Here is a 27,604-nt window from a genome sequence, read left to right as displayed (position 1 = left end):
GTCTTCATTTCTTTCCAGAGGGGTTACATTTTTCAAGTGCTTGAAACTTGACAATGAAGCATTTCTCTCCTTTTGGGGAGGCAGTTTTATGCCTTCGCTTTAAGCCTTGACTATGAAGCTGATGAGCCCCTAGAACTACAGCTGACCTGTATTCCCCCATTGGAGCAGTTTCATCCACCACTCACAAACTACCCCTGCTCCCAAGCCTGCTGCCTGTAAGCCCGTGCTTCTAAATTTGTCTCCCTTACAGCACTGCTGGTGCTGCAGCTGGCATTATTAATTCCATGTCATTAATTGATTGTCTTAATGGACTGGAAGACAAAAGAAAAGACAGTTCTGAGACCACAGCGTTGGCTGGGCCTCAGGAGATCAGTGTTCAACCCCCATGTCTGCCACAGGCTTCCTGTGTGACCTCGGGAATCCTCTCTCTTGGGTCTCTGGGTCCATTTAAATTTGGGGCAGCATTTGCTTTTTAAGCTTTCTTTCTGCAACACCTGGCACAGCATCTGTTCTCTAGCAAAGGAACCGCATGCATTTTTGTAAACAAGTTGCAGACAAGTGTTACTGCTATTTTTTGGACCAACGGAGGTCAAGCATGGTTGTGAAGACTAGCTTGGATTGCACTGCTTGTGGAAATGGTGAAATCCTGCCTGGTGCTGGGTAGAGGTGAAAGGAGCAGAGAAGCCTTCAGCCAAGCATGCTCAGGAGACAAGGGGAGGACACACTTGTAGCAAATTCTTGAAGCAAGGTCTGACTGAGCTGCAGGTCCTTTACCCTATGGGTGCCATTCCAAAAGCTCCACTGGTACTTCCAAAGCTTAACTGTCTCCAAATTTCAAGTTACGTGCTCTCACACAGGGGACACAATTCCCTTCCCTTAGGCTCAACCTCTGCCCTGTCCTAAGGGTCTCTCCATCGCCATTTAAAGGTGAAATGGTGCTGTGTCAGGCTCAGGGCTGTATGGCATGGTCATACTCCCCACAGAGCTGGGGCTGGTGACAGAGGGGTGGCCATGGCACAGCTCATCCATTTGACTCTCCCCCAGGGAATCAGGCCTGGGATGCTCTATCCAAGTGCAAATACAACTACAGACTGTGCAAACACAACTACAAATAAAACCAACAACCTGAGGTCAGAGATTCAGCCTCTAAATCAGGCTGGCATCCTTGCAGGCACCCAGGGGTGCTGGTGAATGGGTTTGCAGAGTTTCTGTTGGCTCCTGTTGCCAATGTCCCTCCTGTGAACCTGACCCTGGTCAGTAGGTAAAGGTATAGACTGGCACATCTCAAATCCTCACATGTTCCCCTAAAAAAGCCATTTTCTTTGGGGAAAGGAATCATCCGGGCATTAGAGACAAAGGTGTGCAGCTGCTGTGGCCATGCAAGCACCAGCTCAACCAACACATCATTGTCATGGCAACCCCAGCTTTCCCTGGAAAACAGCAGCAGACCACGATACGCTGCTGGGTGCATTCTCATCACTGCAGCTTGTCCCCCAGCCCTGCTGCTGCCCACTCTGTGGATGTGACCACCTGTGTACCAGATGGCACCCTGCAGAGGAGAGGGAGGGATGGTGCTCACCCAGCTGCTGCTGCTGCTCAAAACCATCATCAGGATGGAGGGATAAAAGGAGGGGGGGGGGGGAGGTCAGCTGTTAATACAGAATAACACTTGGCTGAGGCTGCAGAGGATTAGGAGGTGGGTCACGGGGCCAAAGGCTGATGAATGACATATGCAGAAGTGTGCTAGGGAAAAAAAGAAAAAGAGAGCGAAGAGAGAGGATGCAAAATACAGAGAGGTATGACAGGAATTGTCAGTGTAAAGCTGTGGGATGAGACAAGCACTGAGAGAACATGGCGGGGCTCTGGTAAGAGTCAGTAGAGCAATGGCTGAAGAAATATTCTGCCAGTGAAGCAGCCCTCTGATTTTCAGATGCTGCTCCAGGCCTCCAGGGTAACCAGAAGAATTAGATCAGGAAATGATGTGCCAGAAGTGCTGTCTAGAAAGTGGTCAGATTTGTGTTTGCTGGGGAAAAGCACAGGGAAAATGGCTTTATGGGACAATTTAGGATATCATCTGGAAGAGCAGCTACAGAGGAAAGTATGGCTGAGTACTGGGGTGCTGGCCCTGCCCCATACATCCCCCATATGGGGCACAGGGTCAGCAGATCCCATAAGCAAGGTGAAATAAGCTTCTAGCAGCACATCAGCAAAACAGACAAAGAAAAATCACACCCTGGAACCAGCTCACGAGGGACTTAGCATCAGTCATCCCTAAAACCAGGTATTTTGTACACAGTGGTGTGAAATGAGGAAAAAGGGAAGGAAGAAATGCAGAGCCCAGCTAAATCCCTTGAACTTGTGGAAGTGGGCTCCTTTCAGAAAAACAGGCTCCATCTCTGAGTACTTGAATAACGCACATCCTCAGCCCCTCAGCACACAATGAGAAAGCCTTGATGTGGATGCTGACGCCGAGTATATGAAGAAAGACAATTTCATTTTCTATTCTCAAGGCCGAAAGATTAAAGATAGATCAGCAAAAACTATTTCATATTTAGAAAACGCAACTAAAAGGGTTTAGGAACAGAGATTAGCTTGATGATACTCTTTAACATCTTAAGCAATATTTTCCTGATTGCTTCTGCAGAGGAAAGATAACCCTCTGAGTGTGAATATGCAACAGGAACTATAGATTGAATCTGAATATATTTAAGAGCAAAATGGAATTATTTTCCCTTCTGTATCAATTAAAATGTAATAAGGAAAAAACTGAGGAATTCCAAAAGGAAGCAGCAACAAAGGACTGGGTGAGCATTGCATCTCCAGATGAGACAGTTAGCACCACATACTCCTTCCTCCTTGTCAATGAACATCTCATTCTGAACTAAAACATTTGGACCGAATTCACAATAAATTCAAGAAAACCACAAACTTTGTACATTCAAGGAAAGAAAAGCAAATCCCAAACTCAAGTGCTTGGTTTTGGATGAGCCTCGTCTATCACAGCAGGGTGGATATGGTCTGATGCTGCTGAGGCTTCACTTTGTAAGGAGCAGCTGTTTCCTTTTCCAAAAGACTTGCTTTTCAGTTGTTTTATTTTCCTTTCCCTCCCCCCCCCTCCAGGTAGTCTGACACTCAAAGTGATCAAAGATCCCTGCAAACCGCAGCTTCTGAGTTCCAGATAAATATAGACATGCTGTTCTGCATCTGCTTGTTTTTCCCAGGTTGCAAACCTGCAGTCGAGACCTACTTATTTGGGAGGGAGGCATGCAGAAAGCAAGGCAAGGCACAACACACAGGGACAGGTTGCTCACAGGGAGGCAGAGAGGACAATGGAAATGCCCACAACCAAACACTCATAACACCCCCAAGGCCACAGCAACACACAGAGGAACAACCCTGAGCCCTCCATGGGTAGGGCAGGAAGATCCCAACCCATCCCAAGACACGCATGCCCATATAACAGAATATATTTTGGCTTCCCAATTAGCTGGGAAGTAAAAGCAGCCATTATTTTGCACATCTGAAGTGCCAGAATCCTTCTGTCACATTTCTCTGATGCTAAATAATTCATGAAAGGCTCTGATTAGTGGGAATCTCGCAGAACCAGCCGGCAGCACATGGTGACGTTTATTTGTACCTCCTGACATCTGAGGGTGGGGTTTTGTTAACAGGCCAAGGATGGATGGGTTTCCTGCAGCTCAGAGGGGAGTTGTCCTGTGCCACTGCCTCAAGCACTGACTGTCTGCCATGCAGACTTGTGTAAGCCCCTGCCCTTTCCCCATTCCTCTCTTATTTTGCCCTCAAATTGCGAATAATCTGTTTTTCACTATGACTCACGGAGGGAAGAGGCTGCCCAGTACGTGAACAGAGGTATCAGGTGAGTCATTTGGGTCCCTCTGAGGTGCTTAAGTGCAGAGAACAGCATGATCTCCACCTCTTGAGGGGGGGAAAGGAAGGTAATGCAAAGGAATTACATCTTATAACCTTGCCCATAAGAACACCTGCTTCAAACCCACCCTCTCCACTCTCTTCCAAGCACCTGAGCAGAAAAGCAGCAAGTCCATATGCACAGGAAGATGGTTCTAACCCCGGCAATACCACCAGCCTAGCACCTCTGAAAGTTATCCCTCCAAAGGTGGCTTCTCCTTGCCTAGAGCTCGATACAAACAAGAGATCCGTTACTCCCTGCAAGGAAAAGCAAACAACTTGGAAATCATCTGCTTTAAGCCTGATTCTGTCTCATCCAACATGTGTTTCCATGGAAGCAGAGGATGGAGCGGGCAGCCTGTGGCTGCAAATCACTGTTATTTCGCTGCTCCCTGTCTGAAGAGACAAATGGATCATTAAAAATGAAAGCAAATCAAAATTCAAAAAAGCACTTTTGAGAGTAAATAGGTGATATTTAGTGCTACAATGGTGCTTTTGGGGTCTGGGGTTCAAGTGCATTCCAGCCAAACAAAGCTGAGCTTTGTCTTGTTCTCAGAGGGAAAGGAGTATGTGCTGAATAAAATGATTTTTGTTCTTTTGTTGATCACATCGGTGTAGTGATTGTGTGAGCCCAGAGAATGGCAGCACAGCACACAAAAGGAGTTATATAAATGGATTATAAAGATGTTTTCAACATGGTTTGGAGGAGTGTATTGCAGAGAGAGCCCAAAATGAGGATGCTTTAGGAAGGAACAGTTTATACCTGCTGATGCAGAGCTGCTTCAGAGCACAGGACTAAGTCTCCTGAAGCCGTCACTCTGTTAGTCTCATCAGCATGGTCACTGAGCAGAAACCATTGGCCACTGAGTATGTGACTACAGCCACAAACACAAAGTCTTCTGCTCTTAGCTAGCATCCCTAGGCATAACTGCATTCAGACGAAACACACAATTCCTAACAGCTGACAAGCACACTGCAAACATGTCTTCTTGCTTCTGAGCTAGGCACCTTTCACTGGGAGCAATTATCATGCATCCTCAAGTATGGAGCTGAACCTTGCCTATGAGCTGTCTGTTACCACAGTGTTGCAGATCTGACTACTTGCCTTCTACCAACTCCAGGGAGATTTTCCTCCACCCCACTCTGGGTAATGGGTTTGGAGCTGCTCTGTGTAGCTGCCTGAATACTGTGATCAATGCTGCACTGAATGCTGATACCTGTGGCCCAATGACAGCTTTATGTGGATCTGTTACCTAAGTATAATAGATGGCTTCTAGAACACACAGAACTGTTAAGAATGAGCTAAATCAGCTCAAGTCTGTTGGATTCTACCTCCAAACAGGGAAATATGTGAGATGAAGATAAATCTATCAGGGAAAATGAAGTGCTTTACCTTGGCCCAGACTAACCCTATTTCAAGAGCCCACAAAGGCTCCAGATAACTGTATAAGCAATTGCTGATGAGAAAATGGCAGTACCACTAGAGGTCTCATTTTTGCCTTTTCTAGCCTTGAAATTTATTGCTAGAAGCAGGTTTCAAGCCAGCAGAGCCAGCCAGGGCAGGACCCCACTAACTCTGCTCTACATGGGCTGGCACTAAGCACCCACATCCCATCTGCAGGAAGCAGTAGGGGCCATTTTTCACCTTTGATCAGTGCTTGCTTTCCGGCCACCAGAACTAGCTGGTGGTAGCATGCTGTGTCACCCTGGGGATCCAGAATTTATTAATATATTTAAATACAGATGTCTAATTATAGCACTGATTGATTTCTACACTGAGTAAGACACTGAGCATCCACTTGGCTCGATGGCCCAAAGGTAAAAGACTCCTGCATCTCATCCCCAAATATGTGTCCACAAAGATGAATCTCTTCCAGTTTTACACATAACTCAGCAAAGGAATTGCAGAGCACCTGAATTACTGGACCAAACAGGAACGAACTGAAAGGCAAGAGGGCAAAGTGCTGCAGATGAGCCTGGAAGATATCAGGAAAGCATTCCCCTCTAGGCAATGCAAGAGATTGATTCATAAAGTCACAGAGCAGCACAAGCCAGACAGGAGACAGCTGAAACACATTAGAAACTGGCTGAGGGAGAAAGCTGTCAATAAAATCAAACAGGGTGGCAAAGGGAGAAGGCAGGAGGATGGAGACTCACAGGGCAGTTACTGCTGGTGCTTTCCTCATGCTGCGTATCAATGACCTTGAGACTGATGCCATTATCTAACAATGCCAAATTGTAGGAGGCACAGAACAAATTAATTACAAATGGGAGATTAGGCTTACAGTCTGATAAGCAGCACATGGAGTTCAATGAAGAGAAGTTTTAATGAGATTAAGTGACAAAGCCATCACTTAGAAGGAAGCATTAAACAGACTAAAGACAAGGAGATGGAACTGAGGGTGAAGCCAGTAAACAGTTAAAATCATCTGTGTTATTAAAAAGCAGAGTAAAGAAGGCCTGTAGCTCTCAAACAGGAATGGGGATGACAGTGGGTGTGTAGGCACAGCCACAGCGACTCTTCCCCTGGATGTTTCACACACTCTGGCTGTTCTGGTCTTGGGGAGAAGCGATGGAGCAGAGCAAGGGAAGCCCAGCAGCCATTTGGGACCAGCACAAGGAGCAAAGTATTGGCTAGCTTGGTAGAACTGCAGCCAGTTACAGCCTAAGGGATGGCCCAGGTGGTTACAGGAGTCACTGCAGTTCCTGCAAGGATGGCAGCAGGTTGGGACTTGATGGACCAGACTGTAGGCCTGGCCTGCTTGCAGAGAAAGTGCAGAAGGATGTCAGGTGGTAGCAACCAAGGAAAGAAACAGGTCAGCAGACAATATTTCAGACCAAGAAGGGCATATCTTAAATAATAATAGCTACTGCAAATGATGAATAATTAAAACAGACCATTTGGTCCTCCAGCCCTTACGTACTTCCGCTCCTCTAACATACAGCAGAAGCAGCATTTTTAGCACACAGCAGGAGGAATCATCTGCTGACATGGGATGGCTGTGCTTCATCTCCAGCCAGAGCTATTGTGTCCTAAGTGAAAAGGAGAATGGGCAACATCAAAGGCAGGGCTGACCTCAGCCAGCACAAAATGGTGTAGTTTCCTGGTTTTGTGCCTTAAACAATCCTCCTTAGACCAAAATTTATTCTGTAGACTCTCCTAGGAGAGGATCATACTGCACATGTCCATCTTGGCCAACACAAGATCCTGATTGCGGCTCCAGACACTACAACTGGAATAAACAAAAATCAGCAGAGACCTTTCTCTCTCCTTATGAAGCTAGAACGAGATCTGTGTGTCTTAGGAAAGGTGTCTAGCACTATAGCCTTCCACAGTCACCTGCTATTCCTCTGACTTCACTTGCAACGCAGATTAACCAAATGTAGATCACTGTGTGCTCTCCAACACGCAATTCCAGCAAATATTTACATCCTCTCCCTTCCTATATTGGATTGACAAAATGATAGACAATGGATACCTCAGCATTTTAGAGACCTTTCAGTTTGGTCAGCAAAAGTGAAATCCTGCAGGATTTTCCACAGCTGAGAGCATGTTGTATCTACCCTTCCTGGAAAGGATCCAATTATCATAATTAAATCCTGCTTAAAAACAGCAACAAACAAACCACACACCCAAACCGTGGCAGATCCTTATGCAGTGATTCCATTTTTCCAGTCTCCTGATGGGGATCAACTACAATGAGCTAACAAAGATGCCTCTCCCAGTCTCTGGGGAGAAACAGCCATAAGAAGGGACACTGAAAACTGGGACTCTCCAGCTAACTAGAAGGGCACAGCACACATCAGATGCTCTGGAGGCTTCACAGAGACATAGATCTTACCTTGGGAGTCATATTTATCCTTGGAAAACACAAACCTTGGTATTTTAGAAAGAAGATGCTTTCTATGTGCTTCCTTGTTTTCAGCTCTAGGAGTTGGACTTTGTGATCCTTATGGGTCCCTTCCAACTTGGGATAATTTATGAGTCTATATTTTATACTTCTCTTTTTCCCAGCCAGTGCTGGTAGGGACAAACTGATAACTAACTCAGCCTGGGTCAGCCACAGAGACCTGCTGTCAACACTGATTTTCTGCATTTACTGGAAGTGGATGTGAGGGTCTTACCTGCAGAATTCTACAGATATCTAATACCTACATTTGCACGCATACATATGTATATGCATGTCTGATTTAGATCTGTTAACTGCAGATTTCAACTCCACTCGTGCCCACAGGGCAAAATAAAGCCTCCATCTGAATATCTCCTGACTTGCAGCAGAAAATCTCAGTTGCTGGAATTTCCAAATCAGAACAACAACAGGAGTGAAGCCAAGTGCACTGAATATTTTCTTCGGGAGTACCCAGGAGAGCTCAGCTATATGTAGCAGAACCATTTGCATGGTGATTCAAGGAAGATTTCTATGTCTTAGCAGCCAGAGAAACAGCAGGGAAAAATTCTGCTCTTCAAGCAGGGCTCAAGTTTCTGCATAGCCCCACTTCTGAGCTCACCATTAGCACACTGATCTTTTCTGCTTCCCCGTGGAAGCACCAGGTGTGGGTCAGATGGTTTTTGCTCACTCCAGACACTCCTGTTAGCTGCTATTGTGAGTTGTAGGGCAATAAATAAGAAGGATGGACACTAAGAAGGATGGACGCTAGGTTGGATGGGGCACTGGAACCTCATCTAGTGCTTGATCTAGTGGCTGGCAACCCTATCCACAGCACAGGGACTGGAAATGGAGGATCCTTAAGGTCCCTTCCAAGCCATTCTGCGACTCTAAGAGATTTCATCTGCAGAGGAAGCACAGAGAAAAGATGTTGAAAAAATTCATAGTTGATTTTTAACCAGGAGGACAGGAAGCGCTGAAAGCAACTCTTTCAAACAGGACAAAGGGAGATGGCACATTCTTTGGAGAGATGTGACTGACAGGATGCACAGTAAAAGAAGGCAATGACAGTACCTTCTACTGCAGTACAAGCACTATGAGCAATAGAAGATGATAAAAAAGAAAAATTAGCTCACCCCCTTCTGATGACCAGTGACAACTCAAGAGGAGGACAATCTCTACCTAAAGAAACACTCTCCCCTTGGCTGCTAACCCTTAAATGAGAGGGGGGGGGGGGGGGGCGGATCCAGAGTCCACCCCCTCTGATCACACAGCTGCACTGATTGCACCTGAGCTCCCTGGGTAAGCTGAATGTTCTCAGCTGGTACTTGACCATAAGTTCAGGTTGTGACCTGGCCATTCTGTTGCACAGGAATTAACTGTTCAGAATTTGTGGTTCTACATGCTGCATTGCAGATCAGTGCCTCTGGCCTTGGACAGCTGTGGTCCTGGATAGCTGCATGCTGACTATTCCCCATTCACTGCTACTCCCTTCAAAGGAAAAGATTCCCTGGAAGAAAAGGTCACAAATCAAGCTAACAAAGGCCCCCAGGCATCACCAAAGTCACACCAGAATTCATGGCCAACATGATCACTCTCCCTTATAAAGGGCAGGCAGCAACCCAGAACTTAGGAGTTGGGATCCCAGGCCAGATTCTCCATGCAACCTGTGACGCTCATGCATTTGGTTGACATGTCATCTGACATTTTCTCTTCGGCACCTTCATTTGCTTCCCTTTGCAGTGTTACTTTGGCCAGCCAGATTTATGAATAATTCAGCACCGCTAAGCACAAAGTTGCTCTTCAGCTTTTTTCTTCTTTTAAGCTTCATTCCAGCATAATCTCCCCTTCACTGCTTCTGGAGGAGTAAAATCTACAAGTAGAAAGCACATTGCCACAGCTACATGGACGTACATCTGTATACATGGGAAATTATCCATTTGATAGTAATGGTGTGCTACTCAAAACTCTTCCTACCTTGCTGCCCCTGCTCGTTGCCACTTGGAATGATGGGGACACCCACTAATTTCTTACCGGCATCTAGCAGATGTAAAGGTCATCAACCAGGCTATAGAGATGGTCTTGCAAACAAGGACTCAGAAATAAAGTGGGGCTGTTTCCCAGTTCTGTGGCATATACCTGGTGCTGCTGCACTGAAATCAATTCATCTCACTCAACAAATCCATTAATAACATAATAAATTAGTCAACCACAATCCCTTTTTCAATAGCTTTCCCAAGCAAAGGGGCTTTAAGATGAGTGTGCATGTATTTCAGCAGCTATCTGTAAAATGAGGATGTTATCATCTCCTTTCTTGCTTTGTCTAGAAATCTGTTTCACTGCCCCTCACTGCCAATCTGCAGCTCTAAGAAAAGCAATGTTCTAAATATGGCCCAAACCTGTAGGCATGCTGCTCCTAATAGTGCTATTGCTGGGACTGAACCATCTTTCCTTCCCAAAAATTGCAGCACTCAGACCCTTTCCCTGAGAGGAGCAAGGGCTGTTTCTCTGGAACACTAAACATTATTGCCCACGCAATTCTGACCTAATTTGTCTGAGCAATTACTGTGTCTGGGAGCACCAGGCAGCACAGTCAGCACATAACATCCAGCTGCAATAACTGCCTGTACAAATAAAGTGTACAGGTGACTGCTTGTTTCAGAAAGCACAATTACTACTATAGCTTTGATTAAATTTTATTCTTTACAGCTCCCTGGCTGGAGAAAACCTTGTTCTTTTGTGTGAGGTTACACACGGGTGTGCTCTTCCTGCAGCAGCAAAGCTCCAGTGCAGGCATCTGAAACAAGCAGTGAATGCATCCCTTTCTATTTGGAAGTGACTTGCATATCCTGGAAAAGCTTCTGCACTTAACCTAAGCAGTGAGCATAGCTGCTCTTGTTTCAATGGTACATTAGCTGACAAAGTAATCTTCAGAAATGGTGGCTATTAATCTCTGCTGGCTTTTCTATGAGCTCTCATGCCCCGCTCTCTTCCAGCTGCCCAGATGCAGGCTGTGTTCGGCGGATGCTATCAGCATTTCATCAGGACTTATGCAGTATCTCCCTCTGCATCTGTAAGGAGGGGTCTCTATCCCCCAGAATAACAGGAAACACTGTCTGTGCGATGCCTGCCTCTGATGACAGCGCTGCGCTGAGTGTGGCTGCTTAGAAATGAGCTGCTGTGAAAACAGTGCCTCTGGGACTGCCAGACTCTAGATTCTGATCTCACACTGCTGCGGATCCCAACTAACTCCACATGAGGCAGAGGTTTATAGCAGCCAGGCTGTGGGTACTATCAGACCTCGGAAACTTGCAGCTGTTCTTTTCCTTAAATTCTGCTTCCTCATTGCACCTGCTAGTCAGAAGATAAGAAGCCATTTCAAATGATTCCATATTGCTCTTTTATATGAAATGTGAAGCCCCAGCAGTGTCTACATCCAGCCAGATGATGCAGCAACACCAAGAGCTGTTTCCCTGACAAATTATTCTTTAGGATGCAGTTTGGAAGGGGACAGTCTTTACTGATATTCCTACTTTATCTGGTAATCTGGATGACCTAATGCAAAATCCATATTGCAGGTTAAATGTATTGTCTTGGAAGCCTTCTTCCTCTGAGACATGGCTTTTTGCAAAGGTAATACTGCTTATCTGTATCCCTTTTGTTCTTCTCAAGTTACCCAAGCTCTAAGGACTCCTGAGGTCACCTCTCAGCACTTTGCACTGACATGAACTGAGCTGTGGATTATGTCCATGTGACCCGTGAAACAGATTGCACTTCTTTTCCAGAGATTGTAGAGATATACAGGAAAGCATCACAGAATCACAGAACAGCTTCAGTTGGAAGGAACTTCAAGAGATCACTGATGCCATGTAAAATAACAAGGCACCAGATAGGAAATAAATGACAATCTTTGTTGTCATTTTCAGAGCTGATTTAAGCAACATTAGCATCGCCAAGTGTCCCCACCACAGGTAGGCCTGCCTCTGTCAGACCTGTGGTCAGTCAGCTTAATGCCATCCAAAGTGACCTGTTCTCATGTAGCACTATATTTTTCCATAATTATTTCTATTCCTCACACACAAATGAAGTGCTGTAAAAGCAAAACACCAAAATGATGTATCACTGCTACAGTTCCCATGTAACCACTGAGCCACTGAGAGATGGAGGGAAAAGAGAGGAAAGCTGGGATGTGTCTCTGCAAAAAAAGAGTGCATTCCTGGCCTGGTTAAAAGATGAGAGTTAGGAAAAAAATCACTGCAATAATAAACAAAATAATATAATAAACAAAACAAAGTGGTAATCAAGATCAGGTTAAGAGTCAACAGAAATGCCATATGCTGTTTCTCTGGGGGACAAATCAAACATTTTGAATCACTGGATCACTGAGTATCTCCTATGCAGTCCTAATTCATGTGACCACAACAGCTTCCCAAGAAAATAAAATCCCTGTTTCAGTTGATATTGTTATCACATCCCAATCAGAAATGTACTCTCAGAAGGATTAACAGCAGTAAAATCAATATCCAGCTACAGCTTCTATTCTCAGTGAAGGAGAGCTTCCATCACATGCACCCCTTCCAGAACTTCAGTACAGTCAAACACTTTAATTTTAACTTCATTCTAACTGCCAGCTGAATAACAACATCTGGGGAAATCCTTACTAGGCCTAATATCTGAAGAATTACAGGATTAAGCCTGAAACAAGCAAAACATTGCTGTACCAAGACATCTGGGGAACTGTCACTGTGATCAGATCCTCAGTGCTACAGTCACAACAAACAAGCAACTTGGCCTTAAAAACATCACATCACCTCATCTGAAAGCTGAATCATTGTTGATGCCAAGAGACACAGAAAGGGGCAACATGTCAAGATCTGAGCTTACAAAATTTGCTTCAGCTGTGGTCAACTCTGCACTTGAGCTTTGCTCATAGGAATGGAAAATCACCTGCGAGCAGGGTTATTGTCTCCTTGCAGCCTTTACCAGGAGCAGGACTGAGCCATCCTTGGGTGCTTGGCTTGGCATGGCGTGGACACAGACTTGGACAAGGATACAAGCAGAGCAAGCCATGAACTTGTGCCTGCAGACAAAGAAGTCTATGCTTGTTAAACATCTTTACCCTTTGGATCTGCTCTTGGTGGGTTCCTCTATGTATACAGACACCCAGCAACTCTCCGCTTTTGGCTTAGATATTGCCATCCATGTCTTTGATACCGAAATGCTTCATGCAACAATTAAGCACCTGTGCACAGACATACAGAATCACAGAATCACAAGTATAAGTAGCTCTTTTTCATATTTTTTTATTGCTCAGGAGGTAATCTTGTAATCTTGGCCTGGCAAGACACATTTCTAAACACAATCCTGTGCCGTAGCTACTGGAGAGCTCTGTTCGAGCACTTTGTCTTTCAGTGACTCTTTAGAGGCAGTCTTCAACAGAAGCTATATGGAAACAGAAGGATGAGGTCTACAAAGTTTTATAGCTCTCTATTTAGCTCACAGACGAATAGTGGAGTGGATGGCAGTCCCAGGAGAAGATGTATGATCCGCTTACATTAAACTGCATTTAATTTTAAAAGCACCTCTGAGCATCCAGCCACTGTGTTTAAGCTTTGACACTCATTATAAGATTGGCCTTACCCAATATACAGGGAGCACAGCCAAAAGTTGGGGAGAGAACAGATGCCAGAGATGCAATGGCTTAAAATGCTCAAGATATGGATGACAAAGGTTGAGACCTGAAGGATATGAGATTTACTGAGACGTTTCAAAGGTCAAGCTGCAGTGTACATGCATTGTGCTGAAAGTGAGAGGACACTGTTGCCCTTGGTGGTTACTGATCCCAGGTACTGCTCAAGCAAACCATCATTACAGGAGAGTAGAGAAACTCCTCTGTTCTTTGCTTGGCTCGGACTCTCCCCAGGGATCAGCCATCTCCTTTAACTGACTTTTGGCAAAAAAGGGCCAAGAGAACAACAAAATGGCTCCCAAGGCTCAAAGACATGACTGGAGAGATAAACCCTAAGAAGCTGGAATTGTTTAGCCTGAAGTAAAGAAGGATGAAGAAGGAATGACAGCTGTTTTCAGCAGATGCCTGGGAGCAGGTGGAGCATCTGCCAACAGAGCCCTCTCCAAATGCGCCGCAAGCATCTGCCAGGAGCTCCAATGCTGATCTGGGCTGAGGGCCAGACAGGCCTCAGTGAAGCCCCTGCATGAAGCTGTGTGCCATGGTATCTCCACTCTACCCCACACTGCATCATGCTGAGAGCTCCTGGAGCCCAGGCAGTGTCCCAGGACCAACCTAAATTCATAGATCTCATCTAATCCCAAATATCTGCCTTTGCCTGGAAGGGCTGATAGACAAGACCCTGAGCAACGTGACCAAGCTGCTTCAAGCAAGAGACCAGAGTAGAGACCTCACAGTGCCCTTCCCACCTAAATTATGTTATGTAGGAAGCAAGAGCAAACAGGTTCACCAATGTAACCCAAGATTTTGAGGCAAAGCCAGACCTGGATTCATGCCTTCACCTCTCCAGGTGGTTTTACATGTGAAAATGCTCTGGCTCAAAGGCAGGACACCCCTCTTTCCATACCTTTTCCAAGTGGGGACTTTGCAAAGGATGCAAAGCTATCAGAGTCCCATCTGAAGCAAACTCTAACAGGCAAAACAGATGGGCTGGAGTGTGGAGGCACTTACAGCAGATGGCACTACAATATTAAACTAACATTACCGTATGCTTAAACTGCGGCCTGGATTGCTGCTGATTGCAGAGCTAGCCTAGTGAAGCAGGCAGATGAGAAACAAGACTCATATTACTAAATCACCCTACCAAGCATCCCCTTCCCATAGGAAAATGCCTCACCAGCAACTCTCAACAGCAGAGATGTGCTAACACAATGCAGACTACATCCTGATGAAACAAAAACCATTCACAATAACTTGAGGACTCTCGCAGATCTCTGCTGGGAAACAATCTGTTAAGAAACTGCCAAACCAGCTCCTCTGCAGCAAGAAGCAGGGGTGGACACAGAGATTAAGGGGAAAAAAAACCATGTGGCTTTGTGTGTATCCACAGTGGGACAGCTCCAGACAACAGAGAGTCCACCCTTGCAGGTGACTAACCAGATGAACATTACAGTGGTCCTTCAAAAGGCAGAGAAATCAGGATGCGCAGGGTGGCACCAAATGCAGTGCAGAAGACAGCATTTTAGACACTGAATTTTATCAGACTGTTTCTTGGCTGAGGTCCTTGCATGGAGCCTGAGTCCTACCAGCTGTGCCATCTAGTGCGTGGGCCGCAGCATGACAGCAGCCCCAGGCTGGAGTCCCCCTTTTCCTGCAATAAATTGCCACAAAATGAGAAAGGAAAATAAATGAAGAGCATCCACACTCTTTGCTCTGGCTACTAGATAACACAAATACATCTATATAACCTTCCTTCTCTGTGTTTGAATATTTAAAATAAAAATGGAACTGAGCTGGCAACCTCCTCCCCCCAAAACTACACCCAGAAGAGCCCCAAATCCTGATGGAATGAGCTGTGTCCAGCAGTGCATCATTTCTGACTATGCAAAAAAGCAAGTGAGTCTGACTAGCAGCAAACAGCATTGGATAGCTTTGCTATTACAGCCTGAGATACTCAGCTCCAGTAAAAAGGAGGTAGGAAGTCACTGCCCATTTTTGTTATTGCCACTGGATGGCAACAGACGTTAAGCAGAGATGCTGAGTTACCACTGCGCAAACCTCACATCCATTTGCTGTTCTCTGCCTTGATGGAATTACAGTATCACAATGCAAAACTGTTCAAACTTAGACATGAACCTGGTGTCAGACTACTTCTAAATTTCACATAGCTGGCTGTGAGCTGGCCAAAGGCAACTGAAATACCTAAAATTGGGCATCAAAAGCACAGCTATGTGAGTCGAACAGCTTCACTTGATCCACCGATTTTCCATAAAGGTTCAGAAATGCTGAGCGTGCACTGACTTGAGCTCAGGTGGGACTTTGCGACGGCCACGGCAAGGTCAGTTCCCACATGGATTCCATGTACATTACGAAGATCATTCTGTCTTACTGATGGTGTGTGGTGGTGGACCAGCACTACCAAGGTGACATGTAACAAGGAGGTAACAAACTCTGCAAAGTTTTCTCTTCTGTTTAAACAGTCTATATGTTGGTATCCCCTTTATGATAGACACTTATAACTAAGATAATTCTCTTAATGATTTGGATGACATCATTTTGCTGAACTTCCATTGAGTGGCACTATGCCATACCCTTCTGTTCTTACCACTAGGCTGAATGTGGTCCATGCCAAACGCCTGGCATGTGAACCCAGGTTGGCATACAGCACATATTTAATGGCTCTGTTGAAAAGCTCTGCCGAGACCTCAAGTCAAGGGCAACCACTGTCCCCTTGGATGCGCTCTGCCTTGCCATTTTCTGCCAGCCAATCCCACCTCAAGATCATGCTGCCTGGGGAGAAACAAGGGGAATGCGCTGGTTGCACCAGGCCATTTAATGTGCCCCTTCAGTTCACATCTGAAAAACAGCTTAAGTGTTTCATGTGAATTCATGTCAGTCAGTGAGGGGGTAAATTCTTCTTTCCCAGGTCAGAAGAGTCCTATACTCTATATTCAACCCATAAATGTAACTGGTGCCCAGACATAGCAAATACCCATGATAGGAAGGCAGAGTAAACTGGACACCACTACTATTCACTTTTAACACCTTGAGCCCACCTCTCCCTACCCTGAAACCTGCTTTAAAAAATAACTCAAGATTTAGCAATAATCTTCTTGGCGCTACATTCTGTTTTTGTTCTCTTTGTCTCTGGCACTGGAGCATCTTAAGGGGGAAAAGCAGAAACTGAAATACAGTACTTGTGCATCACCAAGCAGTAATTAGCTGTCTCATACCTGACCTGGAGGAAACCTTCCTGCCACTGCAGACCTATGGGAATGTAGATAAGAAACATGAACATGCTGTGATACAGGTAGAAAGTCATGCACACAGGGATCTTCCATGACTGCCATGTGGGAATGAGCCCCTGCTATCATCAGCTTAAACAATAGCAGAAAGCAGAGGGAAAAGTTAGGCCAAAGGACTCCAGATAAGATCAAGAGAAACTAAATTTGTGCTGTATGTAGTTGCACTGAGTTTAGCAGAGCTACAGCCAGATGAAGTTTAGAATTTTGGATTTTGTGTTGGGTTATACTATGAGTTCAAAGACACTTGTATAGCCTGGAAGAAAATAATCTCTCTGAGGAAACAGACCTGCTCTAAAGATGGGTTGCAAGGAAGCGTGAGGGATTTTCCAGGAAAGCTAATCTGTTGACAACGGTGCATGTCCCTGCAAGTTGTATTGGGGCCTGAAAACTCAAAATCACAGTACAGTGAAATTAGCTGCCCTTCCAGTATTGCCCAGGTACTTCCCAAATCTAAGATCTTGAGTTGTCTGCCTAGTTGCAACTTCAGCATTTAATGTGGTTGCAGGAATCAGCAACCTTGCAGGAGCCAAACCCAACCTACATACTGCAGGAAGGCTGTGCAAGGGAAATTCAATCAGCTCTGCAGTTTTGAGAGCTTGGGCAGGGCCTGGGCAAGGCCTTGAAAAAGGGGAATTTGAGAATGGGGAGAGAAAAGACAGAGCTCACCCACCTGTATAAGAACTAAGAGAGACGTGGTGTGATGTTGTGTGCTCTGAGATCTGGCAGGAAAACATACTAAGGAGTAATAATGACGTTTGTTATTCAGCCTATTAATACTATTAACTCATTACCTCTAAGAATATCAGTATTAACATATCTAATTGCACTGCAGATCTTGCAGTAGGCTCCTCAGCACATTGCACATGTTCAGGCTGCTTCCTTACATATTTGCATGCTTGGGTTCACAGTGCTGGATAAATCAGATATTGCGTGCCACAAATGTACCTGACACATCTCCAGGCTATCATGTGGTCAGTGGTCTGCACAAAGATGGACAGACAAAAAAGATGCTCACTGAGCAGCAGAGGTGGGGATTGCCTGAACTCTATCCAGCTTTTTGTAGGGAAGCAGCAGCTCTCTGTATGCCAGCCTCTGCCAGGGGCACAGCAGGCTTGAGCAACCCAAATGTTCCTTTCTACTGCAAATTTGGGGACATCTGCTTTGTCATGGGCATACCCAGCTCTGAGCTGTGGTTACCCAGTGCTAGTAGCATCCCCTGGTCAACAATGCAAACATCTCCCCTGCAAGGAGCAGATGCTTCCCTCTCCTCCCCCTTCCCAGTTAAATAGTCATAGGACAAGAGGTAATGGCACTAAGCTGTGTCAGGGAAGGTTCAGGCTGGATATTAGGAAAAGTTTCTTCTCAGAAAGAGTGGTAATGTATTAGAAGGCTGCCTAGGGATGTGGTGGAGTCAATGTCCCTGAAGGTGTTCAAGAAAAGAGGAGATGTGGTACTGAGAGACATGGTCAGTGGGCGTGGTGGGAAAGGATAGGGGTTGGACTTGGTGATCTTAAAGGTCTCTTCCAACCTATAATTCTCAGTAGCATTGCAAAAATCAACAGAAACATATACAATTACCTTTCTGCTTATTTAAAAACGGCAGCAGAGGCAAAGCCAAGGGGCTTCTTTTCCCAGAGTCCTTGGAAGACACTTTACTTTGGTTAACAACAGTTTCTTCAATGGGTTTCTTCAGGATTATTCTTTCCTTCAGCTCCTCGGTACTGACAGCAGATGTTGGAGGCTCAGAGCTTACTTTTGGGGCAACAAAGGAGCATTTCAGGTAGAATGCAGAGTCCTCCAGGTTCTCCCTGTTCATCCTGCTCTCTGTTGTTTTACTAGCTTCATAGTCCAAGGCGCTGGCACGTGAGCTGTTCTCTTCCTTGATAATGTCCATCACCATAGGCTTCATGAGAGGGGAGTCCTGCTCCCTCTTCGGGCTCTCTTCAGAGGCCGACGAGGCATCACAGGATTCAATTATGAGCTCGCTATCAAGCTCAGCCTCTCGCTCCTCGCGCAGGATGCTGTACTGGATGGACGGGGAGGCAGGTGAGGGAGGGGGCCCTCCGATGTGGCTGAAGGTCATGTAGTTGGAGTGCAGCACCTCCTCGGCAGCCAATGGGTCCTCTGAGACCAGTTCAATCTCTGAGTCCCCAGACTCAGCGCTGCTGGCTTCATTATCCATGGGTGAGGGGACAGCCGGGTGCCCAGGTTTTATCTTCTGCTCTTGTTTCTCTGCAGAAACAGCTGCTGACTGCTGCACCTCAGAGGTCTCAAAGGAGAAACCTTTTGATTCCTTGATGGCACTGATGAGCTCATCCTCTGACAGGCTGCCTTTGCCCTGTGATTCTGAGCCTGACGGTTCTGTGCACAGAAAGAAAGGGAGAAAAAAAAAAAGAAAAAAAATTAATAAAAAGTGGTATTTTGTCTGCTTAGGCAACAAACAATATATTTGACACTAGCATAGAACCCTTCAGAAGAGTTGGTAACACAGGCAGAAAGTCATCTCATCTGGAGTGACTGACAGTAATCAAAGCTTGTCCTCATAGGTTATTTCCTATTTCATAAAAGGAGTATCACTATCATCAGTTAGCAAGGGAAAAGCTGAGGCACAAAGGTGATGGTGATCTGAGCTTGGTAAAGGGGAGTCCTCTGTAGCCACAAGCAGCTGGTACAAGGCTCAGCCAGTACAAGGCTCAGCCAGTACAAGGCTCAGCCACACACTGTTCACCTGCTGCAATGAGATTCGGTTACCCAGTGCCATTCAGTCCTTTCACAGCTGCCAAGGATGGCATAAATAATAATTAGTGCCTGAAGTTCTTAACTACCTCTTAGTGCAAAAAGTGTAAATCGATAAAAGCTGCTGCAGATGTAGTGTGTGATATCACTCAGTCAAACAAAAGAAGAAAAATGGGATGCTTTAAAGCTAATTTCTTTCCTAAAGCTTCTAACTAACGAAGGCTGTTAGAGTCAATGAGGGCTCCTTTTTCTTCTGTTTTGAAGGTGCACAAAAGCATGCACAGCTCTGGAAGAGTTTCACTCTGTGTCAGCAAGGGTGGAAGTCCCAAACTGCCATTTTATGGGAGTTCCTCTGGACTTTGACATGCTCCTAGGATTCATCTAAGGAATGAACGTTCTGGCACGAGGACTCTCATTTTCAATTAACAGGGTATCGATCCAGGATGCTGATATTTAATTTCAAGTTTCAAAGTTCTGTTTCCTGACAGAGGACCTCATTTCTTTTTAAATGCTACACTGCTTCCATGTTTTAACGGTGAACAGCAGTTGTATAATATAGGAAATGAGGAACAGACATCATACAGTGCTGCAGTAATCAGATGATAGGAAAACGTGAGGGATTTGGTGCCTGCCACCCCACAGTAGAAGCCAAGCAATCAGCAGCCTTTCTCAGAAATTGGCCCTTTGTCCCCCCGTAAATGAGATGACAGCATTTCCCTCATCAGCATTTTTCCAAGTGCAGCACTTTCACCTGAAAACAGTGCTCATTTTTAACTGTTCAACCCAATGCTCTGCGAGGGCAAAAAGGCATTAAAAAGCCATTAAAATCTAACAAAATAACCCAGCCCTTCACAGCACCCTGGTCCCGCATCCCTCTGGGCAGTGTGGTCAGCTGGGATCACCAAGAAACCCCAAAATCACTGACAATGCACCTGATGGCATCCTGCTGACCACCAGCAATGTGAAAAGCTACAAGAGCAGAGCAGAAACACCTCCACCATGAAGGCCTGTTACCATCAGTGATACCACAGTGATTCCACAAATGCAGAGCTAACAGTGCAACCTCTCTCTGAACAGCAAAAAAGGTGATGGTGACAGCATTACCTGTGCCAGAGGATGGGGGTGTGACAGAGCCTGGGCTGTCATCTTCTGGCTCTGACACTGTCACTGTGGGTACCACCTCAGGGTTCGGCTTCAGACCAGATGTGGGCTGTGTAGGACTTGCCTCTTTGCTGGGGGCCTCTCTGGCACCAGGGGTCTCGGTGAGTGTGATCTTGATGGGGTCTGTCACCACAGAGGTGTTGTGCTGGTCTCTAAACCTTTTGTCTTCAAGTGGGTCTTGCTCTTTGGGAGCTTTTATGGACTCTGAAGCCGTTGTCCTCTGAGGTTCAGCAGCATGGCCGGATCCGATGGGTGTTCCTCGGTACTCATCAATAAGGTCTGGGCTCTCATCTTCCGAATCTGGATTGTGTTTTTCTTGGTACTTTATTTCTTCTGGTCTACTTATGTCCATGTATTTATAACCTTCCACTTTCATGGGATCTGCTAAGGTTTTGTCAACCTCAGCAGACTCTGCAGGTGTCATCTCAATTCCCGAATCCAAGCTAAACAAGCCACGGGACTCAAACCCAGTCACATCTTGAACGGGATGCCCCAGTGCATTAAAGCCTTCCGTGCTGCCTGAGCAGGGAATGGGGCTGTTCTCCTGCTGGTAAATGCCTGTGAAGTAGGTGCTGTCCCGGGGAGTGGTGTAGTGGACATCCGAGATCAGAGAGGTGTAGAAGGAGCTGTCAGCTCCATTGGCTGAGCTGGAGCCATAGTCAAAGAGGTGTGATGAGGCCGTGACACCTACAGCAAATGCACAAAACAGCACTGTGAGAAGACAAGTACCAGCATGTGTCAGCCTTTGTGAAAGAAAAAACTTCTGGGAGTTGTAGTTCATTCTACTCTTCTGAGACCAAGAGACCAGAAATACTGACAATCCATAGAAATGCAGTCATAACTCTTTAACTCCCAGTAGACTACATGATGCTATGATAAGGAAAACTGATCAAAAATCATCAAACCACGACACATGGACAGAAAATCACACCACATTCATCACCTACATTGCACTGCAGCATAAAAGCAGTGAAACCTTTACACACATCCCTGCATCATTCCCATGTACTGCCTTTGATTTCCTTATCGTGCTTTAAGTTCCTGGGGATGTGGCTAAATGAATTATAAAAGGTAGCTACTCTGCAGCATCACAAGAGAGCATAGTTCAGCAACTGAACTGCAAGATTCCTTCAGTGGAAGCTGGAGGAGAGGAGAAAAGTGTTCATAGTGTCTGCTGGATCAGGACATGAAGGAATAAAGTTGATGCCTATAGGATCCGCTGCCTGTTAGTGTTAACTGCTTACATGCTGGTGCACACAGCACTGGAGAGGCCAGCTGGCTTTCTCCAACCTCTGTTCATTACTCTGCAAGAGATACACACTGCTCCACGTGTGCAGTGTCCTGGGCTACCGATCACAAGGCAAACTAAAGGGACATTGCTGCAGCTGCAATGTCAGAAGCTGTAAGGTATCCATGGAAATGCCCCTGAGCTGCTTGCAGTTACTTTCTGCTTTGCACATACACAACAATACCACCTTAAAGAACAGTCAGAATTACTCTTGACCAATTGCCATGAGGTATATGCAGCTTGTATAGCAAGCTGTGAACAATATATTTATCCACTCAGCACTCCTAAGCATCCAACCACAGGCTTTGTTTTACCACACAGCCTGGCTGGATTTCACACGCACAGCCCTGCACAAAGGCAGACCACCAGCTCCCTTGTGCATGTATTGCTCACTGCATGCAGCACACAATTTCTCTTCCCCAGACTGGAATGGGATGCTTGCTCCTTCACAAAGGGAAACCTGGTAGCAAAGAGAAAAAGCATCCTGAAAGTGCTCTGCCTGGTAAGTGAATTCACTAGCAAAAAATCCCACTATATCGAGTGGCCACGGATCAGCTCAGGATGGCGGTGCAGCCTTTGCTGCTTTGGGTGCTCACAAAAAATGCTGCAGCAGCAACAAGCAGAAACCACAAGAGCTGACTTAGAATGGACTCATTGATCACGAGCCTGCTCTTTTTTCTTTGCAGTGTTTTCGCAGATAATGGTGAAATGGTACATAAGTTTCTCCTTGGAGTCCAGGTGCACACGAGCAGGCAGTGTTTGCAGCAGCAGGACAGAGGGATCCTAACTCACAAGGCAACTGCAGAACCAAAAGCTCAAAGACAGCTGAAATTGCTTAATTACTGAGATTTAATGCAACTCTGTATTTCCACAAAGAATGAATGAAAGCCATTGCTAAAAGTGCCTCTTAGTGGACAAACATGAATGCGTTGATATTAGGCTGGCTATTAAAGACATGGAAACCTGTAGAAGCTGAGCCGATTTTTGCTGAAGAATGGCACATTCAGAGCCTGGTGATTAAGCAATGTCTTCCCTAATTTTAAGTTGGTTTAGTTCAATATCCGTGGGAAGGAGAAGCCTTGAATAGCTCTGGTAATGGATGGCAGGATCAGCTCTGAAGTTACCCTTCTTACAAAGGCTTTTTTAAAAACTGGATGTCTCTCAAATGTGCCCAAAAACCTGCCTGCCAGTTCAGGTAAAGCCAAGCCATTCAGTGCTGGGAGCTTGTAACACGAACCCTCGGGAAATCACTGCACTTCCTGCAACCACGGGAGAAGTAATGGGTCTGATTCCAGCATTCTGAGCACAGCTGAGGGCTCACTAAGTCAAATGCAATTTCATCAACTGTAAAGAATTTCCCTTTCTTTTTTTTTTTTTTGGAAAACGATTGCTTTGTTTCCTTAGAATAAGTAACTGAGCGTTCCAGAGATCCTTCCCTGCAGCGCTGGAGTTTAGCAACTGACACAGCACAGTAACTTAGAAACGATGGGTTCGTGCAGAATAACTCTTAGTTTAAGACAAGCAGCTGAAGACCAGCTTGGATCAATGAAAGCTGCAGTGCTCCAGCACATTGGAAGAGAAGCTGGGATTATATTAGTTGAGGAGTTGAAGTGAGGATAACAGACAAGAAAAAGAGCTTATTTAAATGAAAATGATGGTTTTTTTCCCCAAGTTTGAGTATGAGTATGCTCAATCTTCTTCAAATTGATCACTTCAGAATATGGTGTTCACTTAACTGGAGTCATGTGAATAAGTTACATGCTAACCTGCTTGTCTTAACCCTCACATACAGCTCTGGTGACCTTGCGAGGCACGGACAGATGGATGCAGAAGGACTGTAGAAGCTGCAAAGATTTCCAGACATCCTTGGCTGGTAATGCTCCCAGCAGGAGTGAAGGCAGCTTGCAGAAGGGGCAGACATCTCCCAGCCTCATGCCAAATCATCCAAAACCTTGAAACCAGCTGCGCATAATCACATAATTGTTTGAGTTGGAAGGGACCTTTAAAGGCCATCTGGTCCAACACCCCTGCAATGAACAAGGACATCTACAGCTATGCCAGATTGCTCAAAGTCCTGTCCAGCCTGATAATGAATGTCATGGGTACCCCAGGGATATCTGAATGCACTACTTGGGAGCCACACTCCCAATTTCACCAGGCCCTTCTCCCTGAACTTCTAACACAAGACTTCTAACCCAGTGTCCAGGCAAACCGCACAACTGCTTGAACACTCGAGTGAAAATTTAAATAGCGAGTGAAACCCAAACTTCTGAGAGCTCTATCTACCTGCCAGTGCAGCATTACCATGCTGTGCTGATTTAACTCCACTAAGTCAGATCTTAGACTCTCCTGGATCAGCCTCTCTCAGTAGCCAAAGCCAGCTGTCAGCCCTGAGCTATCCTAGCTCCAGATGTTGTAGGTCTGATGCACCGGGCTGTCCTGCATCCAGATGCTGCATATTTGATGCACAGAGCAGCAGGCTGTTTGCAACGCAGCTTCTCTGAGCCTGCAGCCCTCGCAGCCAGCTGCCAGCAGATGGTGCTCTTTCTGTTAGCTCAGGATATTCAAAGCCAGATCATAGGCTAGCAACTTCTCCTCCAACTCTTCCTAATGTTGTCTGCAGGAAGAATACAGCTCTGCAGGGCACAGCATTTGCAAACAGGAATGGCCAGCCTCTCAAAGTCATTCTGGGACTCATTTGCACAATAGATGCTAAAGAAACCCCTGTGTGTGCCAGAAGGATACTCACTCCTGTTCTATTTCCCTTGTTTCAATGTATGGGTCCTGAATGTGCTATGGAAACTCATAGGCAGCAAGAGGGCTGCTTGCACTGTCTCGAACAAATTAGTGATAAGCTTTGATGCATGTAAAACCCTTCCTATGAGTCAGTTTACAGAGGATTTGAGATCCTGCAGCCTCTAGCCCCAGTGCCATCATCCATCATCCCAGCCAACAGTTCCAAGCCTCCCCTCTGTGCTGGGACCCCAGTTCCCAGAAAGCTTTTGCTGCTGAGCATGAGCAACCTTTACTGACTCACCACCCACTAAGCACAGTGGCTGGGGATGATGGCAAGTTGCTTTCAGGATCCTACCCCTGGAGCCTCCAGCATTTTGAAGAGCATTGGTCTGGGGGATGCCCAGTTGAGATGTTCCCCTCCACTGCCACCATCAGGTCCCCACTGTATAGAAACATGGTCCTGCTGCACAGCTTCCCCAGATCCTGCCCTGGGGATCCTCTGGCTGCCCCAGCAGATCTCTGACTTCTGAAAAGAACAGGGGAGCGAGGATCAGGCCCTGGCTCAGCTGCTGAGTGCTACAGCCCTGTCTGTGGGAAGAACACGTAGGAAAAACATTGATGAGCTCTTAATAACATTAAACAGATCCTGGGGAATGCAGGACATGCTGTGCTGCAGCCCCATCATCCTGGCAGGCCATTAAGAGTATATTTTGTTGCTGTGGATTCTGCACTGCAGCAGCAAGCATCTCCCTGTCAGCACTGCTCCAAAAAAAAAACACAAGAGCTCATCTCTCACATGTTGGTGAATTGCTGCTGTAGGTGCCCCAGTGCACCCCAGACCAAGCCAAGCCCAACATTAGTGCTGAGGAGCAGGGCTTGGTTTGGTGATGCTGAATATCCTTAGTCCCCAAAAGCATCCCCAGAGCACACTGGGTCTGATGGGTGCCCGAAAACCAACAGGCAGGCATACACTGTGAACTCACAGTGAGTGAGTCAGCAGTTCCCATCCCCATCTGCTTCTCTGCTTCAGAGAGTTCCAATTTGACCGGGCAGCAAAACCCAGTGTCAGGTCCATGATAACCTTGCCCTGTAATCTGGGCAGCGTGAAATATCACAGACTCCAAAAGATGAACTTTCAGGGTAGCATAAAAACAATTAAAAACTTACATAAAGTTTCAAATGCTCCTGCAATGAGTACAGCTGCAGCAGATCTCCATCAGCAGCAGAAAAGAATACAAACATCACTTTTTAATTTTTAAGAAAAACCAGTTTCGGGGAAATAAAAAGTGAGTTGCTGTGGCGGTATCAGCAAGTGTAATGTGATGGTCAGTAGGGTTCAGTGATACTGAAGTACTACTTAAAACACTATCAAATGTGCTTTGCTAAGGTTCATTAAGCCCCATTTATGAAAATATCCATTCTCATTTCACCAGACTCACATTTCCCCTGGAAGGATCAAACTCTACTGAGTTCAACAGATAAATCTTCCAAGCCCTAAATGAGATAGCACCTAAATCACACTTTCCAAATGATGTGAAATGAAGCCCAACTCTGTTTCAAGCCCTTCCCACAGGAGTTGCTCAAAATCTGCATGTGTTTGGCTAAGTCCCTTTTCTCTTCAGATTCTCAGATATTTAAATTCCGCTTCAAACATGACTGAGAAACTCAAGCTGTTCAATGCTTGCATCCCCAACCTGCAACATCACAGTCATAGAATCATAGAATATCCTGAGTTGGAAGGGAACTGTATGGATCATCATATCCAACTCCTGGCTCCTCACAGGGCTACCCAAAAACCAGAGCAGTTGTTGGCTCCCCAAGCCTGGTCCAGGCTGTCCTTCAATATCCCTGCAGAATCCTCCTTGCCCTGGCCAGCTTCCTCTCTGCTTTGAGCCCCCCTGTACCCCACGCTCCACCTTGGCCAGCTCCTGGACACCCACAAACTCAGTTTCCCTTGCTTGCTGCAAAGCAATCTGCAGTGCTGTGGCTGCAGGTTGAGACTCAGCCTGGAAAAGGGAGAAATATCAACTCTGTCTGCTTTTGACACCCTGATAAAACTGGGACAGAAATTGTTGCCCTACAGCTCCAGGCTCTTTCATGTGTGGGAAGGGCTTGATGGCAAGGAGGTAAGATCTGCTGCTGGAGAAGGAATGGTGCTGAAATGTCAGTCCTGAAGGAAGAGGGATACACACATCTTGAGGACTGCTATAATTCAGCTATTAAAAATAAATAAAAAAGAAAAGGAAGAGAGGATTAGCTTGCACTTGAGCTTGGCTCGCTGTGCCCCAGGCCTGGAGCACCCCAGCAGTATGAATCCTACAGTGAGATAGGGAGACAACTGCAGCAACATTCAGCTGAAATCACTGAGGGCTCTCAAGGGGAAAATTAATTTAGTGACAAAGCAGAATACCTACAGTGATGAGTCAGGTGCAGAAATTCAGGGAGAAATCCAGCTGCCAGCCACTGAGGGCTGGGGCAGGGCAGGAACAACTCCACAAAGGCAGTACCTACATGAAGAAGCAATGGAAGGGCTGTGGACTCTGAATCAAAGGGCTGCTTAATAGGAAGCTTTCTTCAGCCTCCAGCTAAAGTGATTCCTGCACCCTTTGTTTGTGGAAGACCAAAGAAGATGGCAGCTGCTGGCGACAATGGACCTTCTATTTGCTATAACCAAGGTACATTCTGAGTGTATAATTGTATGGTTGGAGAATGTCATTCTTTTACAGGGCCCTAGGAACCAGCACATAGAATGATGGGATGGCTCATGTTGGAAGAGATTTCAAAGATCATCAAGCTCCAACCCCCTGGTGCCAATCACTATTACAGGCTGCCCAAGGCCCCATTCAACCTGGCCCTGAATACCTTCAGGGATGCGTCA

The 27,604-nt window shown here is 45.9% G+C and overlaps 1 protein-coding gene across 3 annotated transcripts in view; it reads right to left on the bottom strand.

The window, feature by feature from the left end:
• The window catches only part of RTN1 (reticulon 1), a 96,305-nt gene that overhangs the window by 16,023 nt on the left and 52,678 nt on the right, over positions 1–27,604 (bottom strand). For all 3 annotated transcript variants that reach the window (XM_085549622.1, XM_015865783.3, XM_085549623.1), the window contains exons 2-3: positions 20,646–21,389; positions 18,384–19,166 (exon numbers count right to left, since the gene is read on the bottom strand). In XM_085549622.1, coding sequence (XP_085405748.1) covers positions 18,384–19,166; positions 20,646–21,389 — 1,527 coding nt within the window. The remainder of the gene's footprint in view (positions 1–18,383; positions 19,167–20,645; positions 21,390–27,604) is intronic.

This window comes from Coturnix japonica, chromosome 5 (genome assembly GCF_054131305.1).
Source record: "Coturnix japonica strain WE chromosome 5, WE-NBRP24, whole genome shotgun sequence".
Taxonomy (NCBI): domain Eukaryota; kingdom Metazoa; phylum Chordata; class Aves; order Galliformes; family Phasianidae; genus Coturnix; species Coturnix japonica.
Note: the sequence above shows the minus strand (reverse complement) of the source record. Positions and strands in the feature narration are given on the sequence as shown.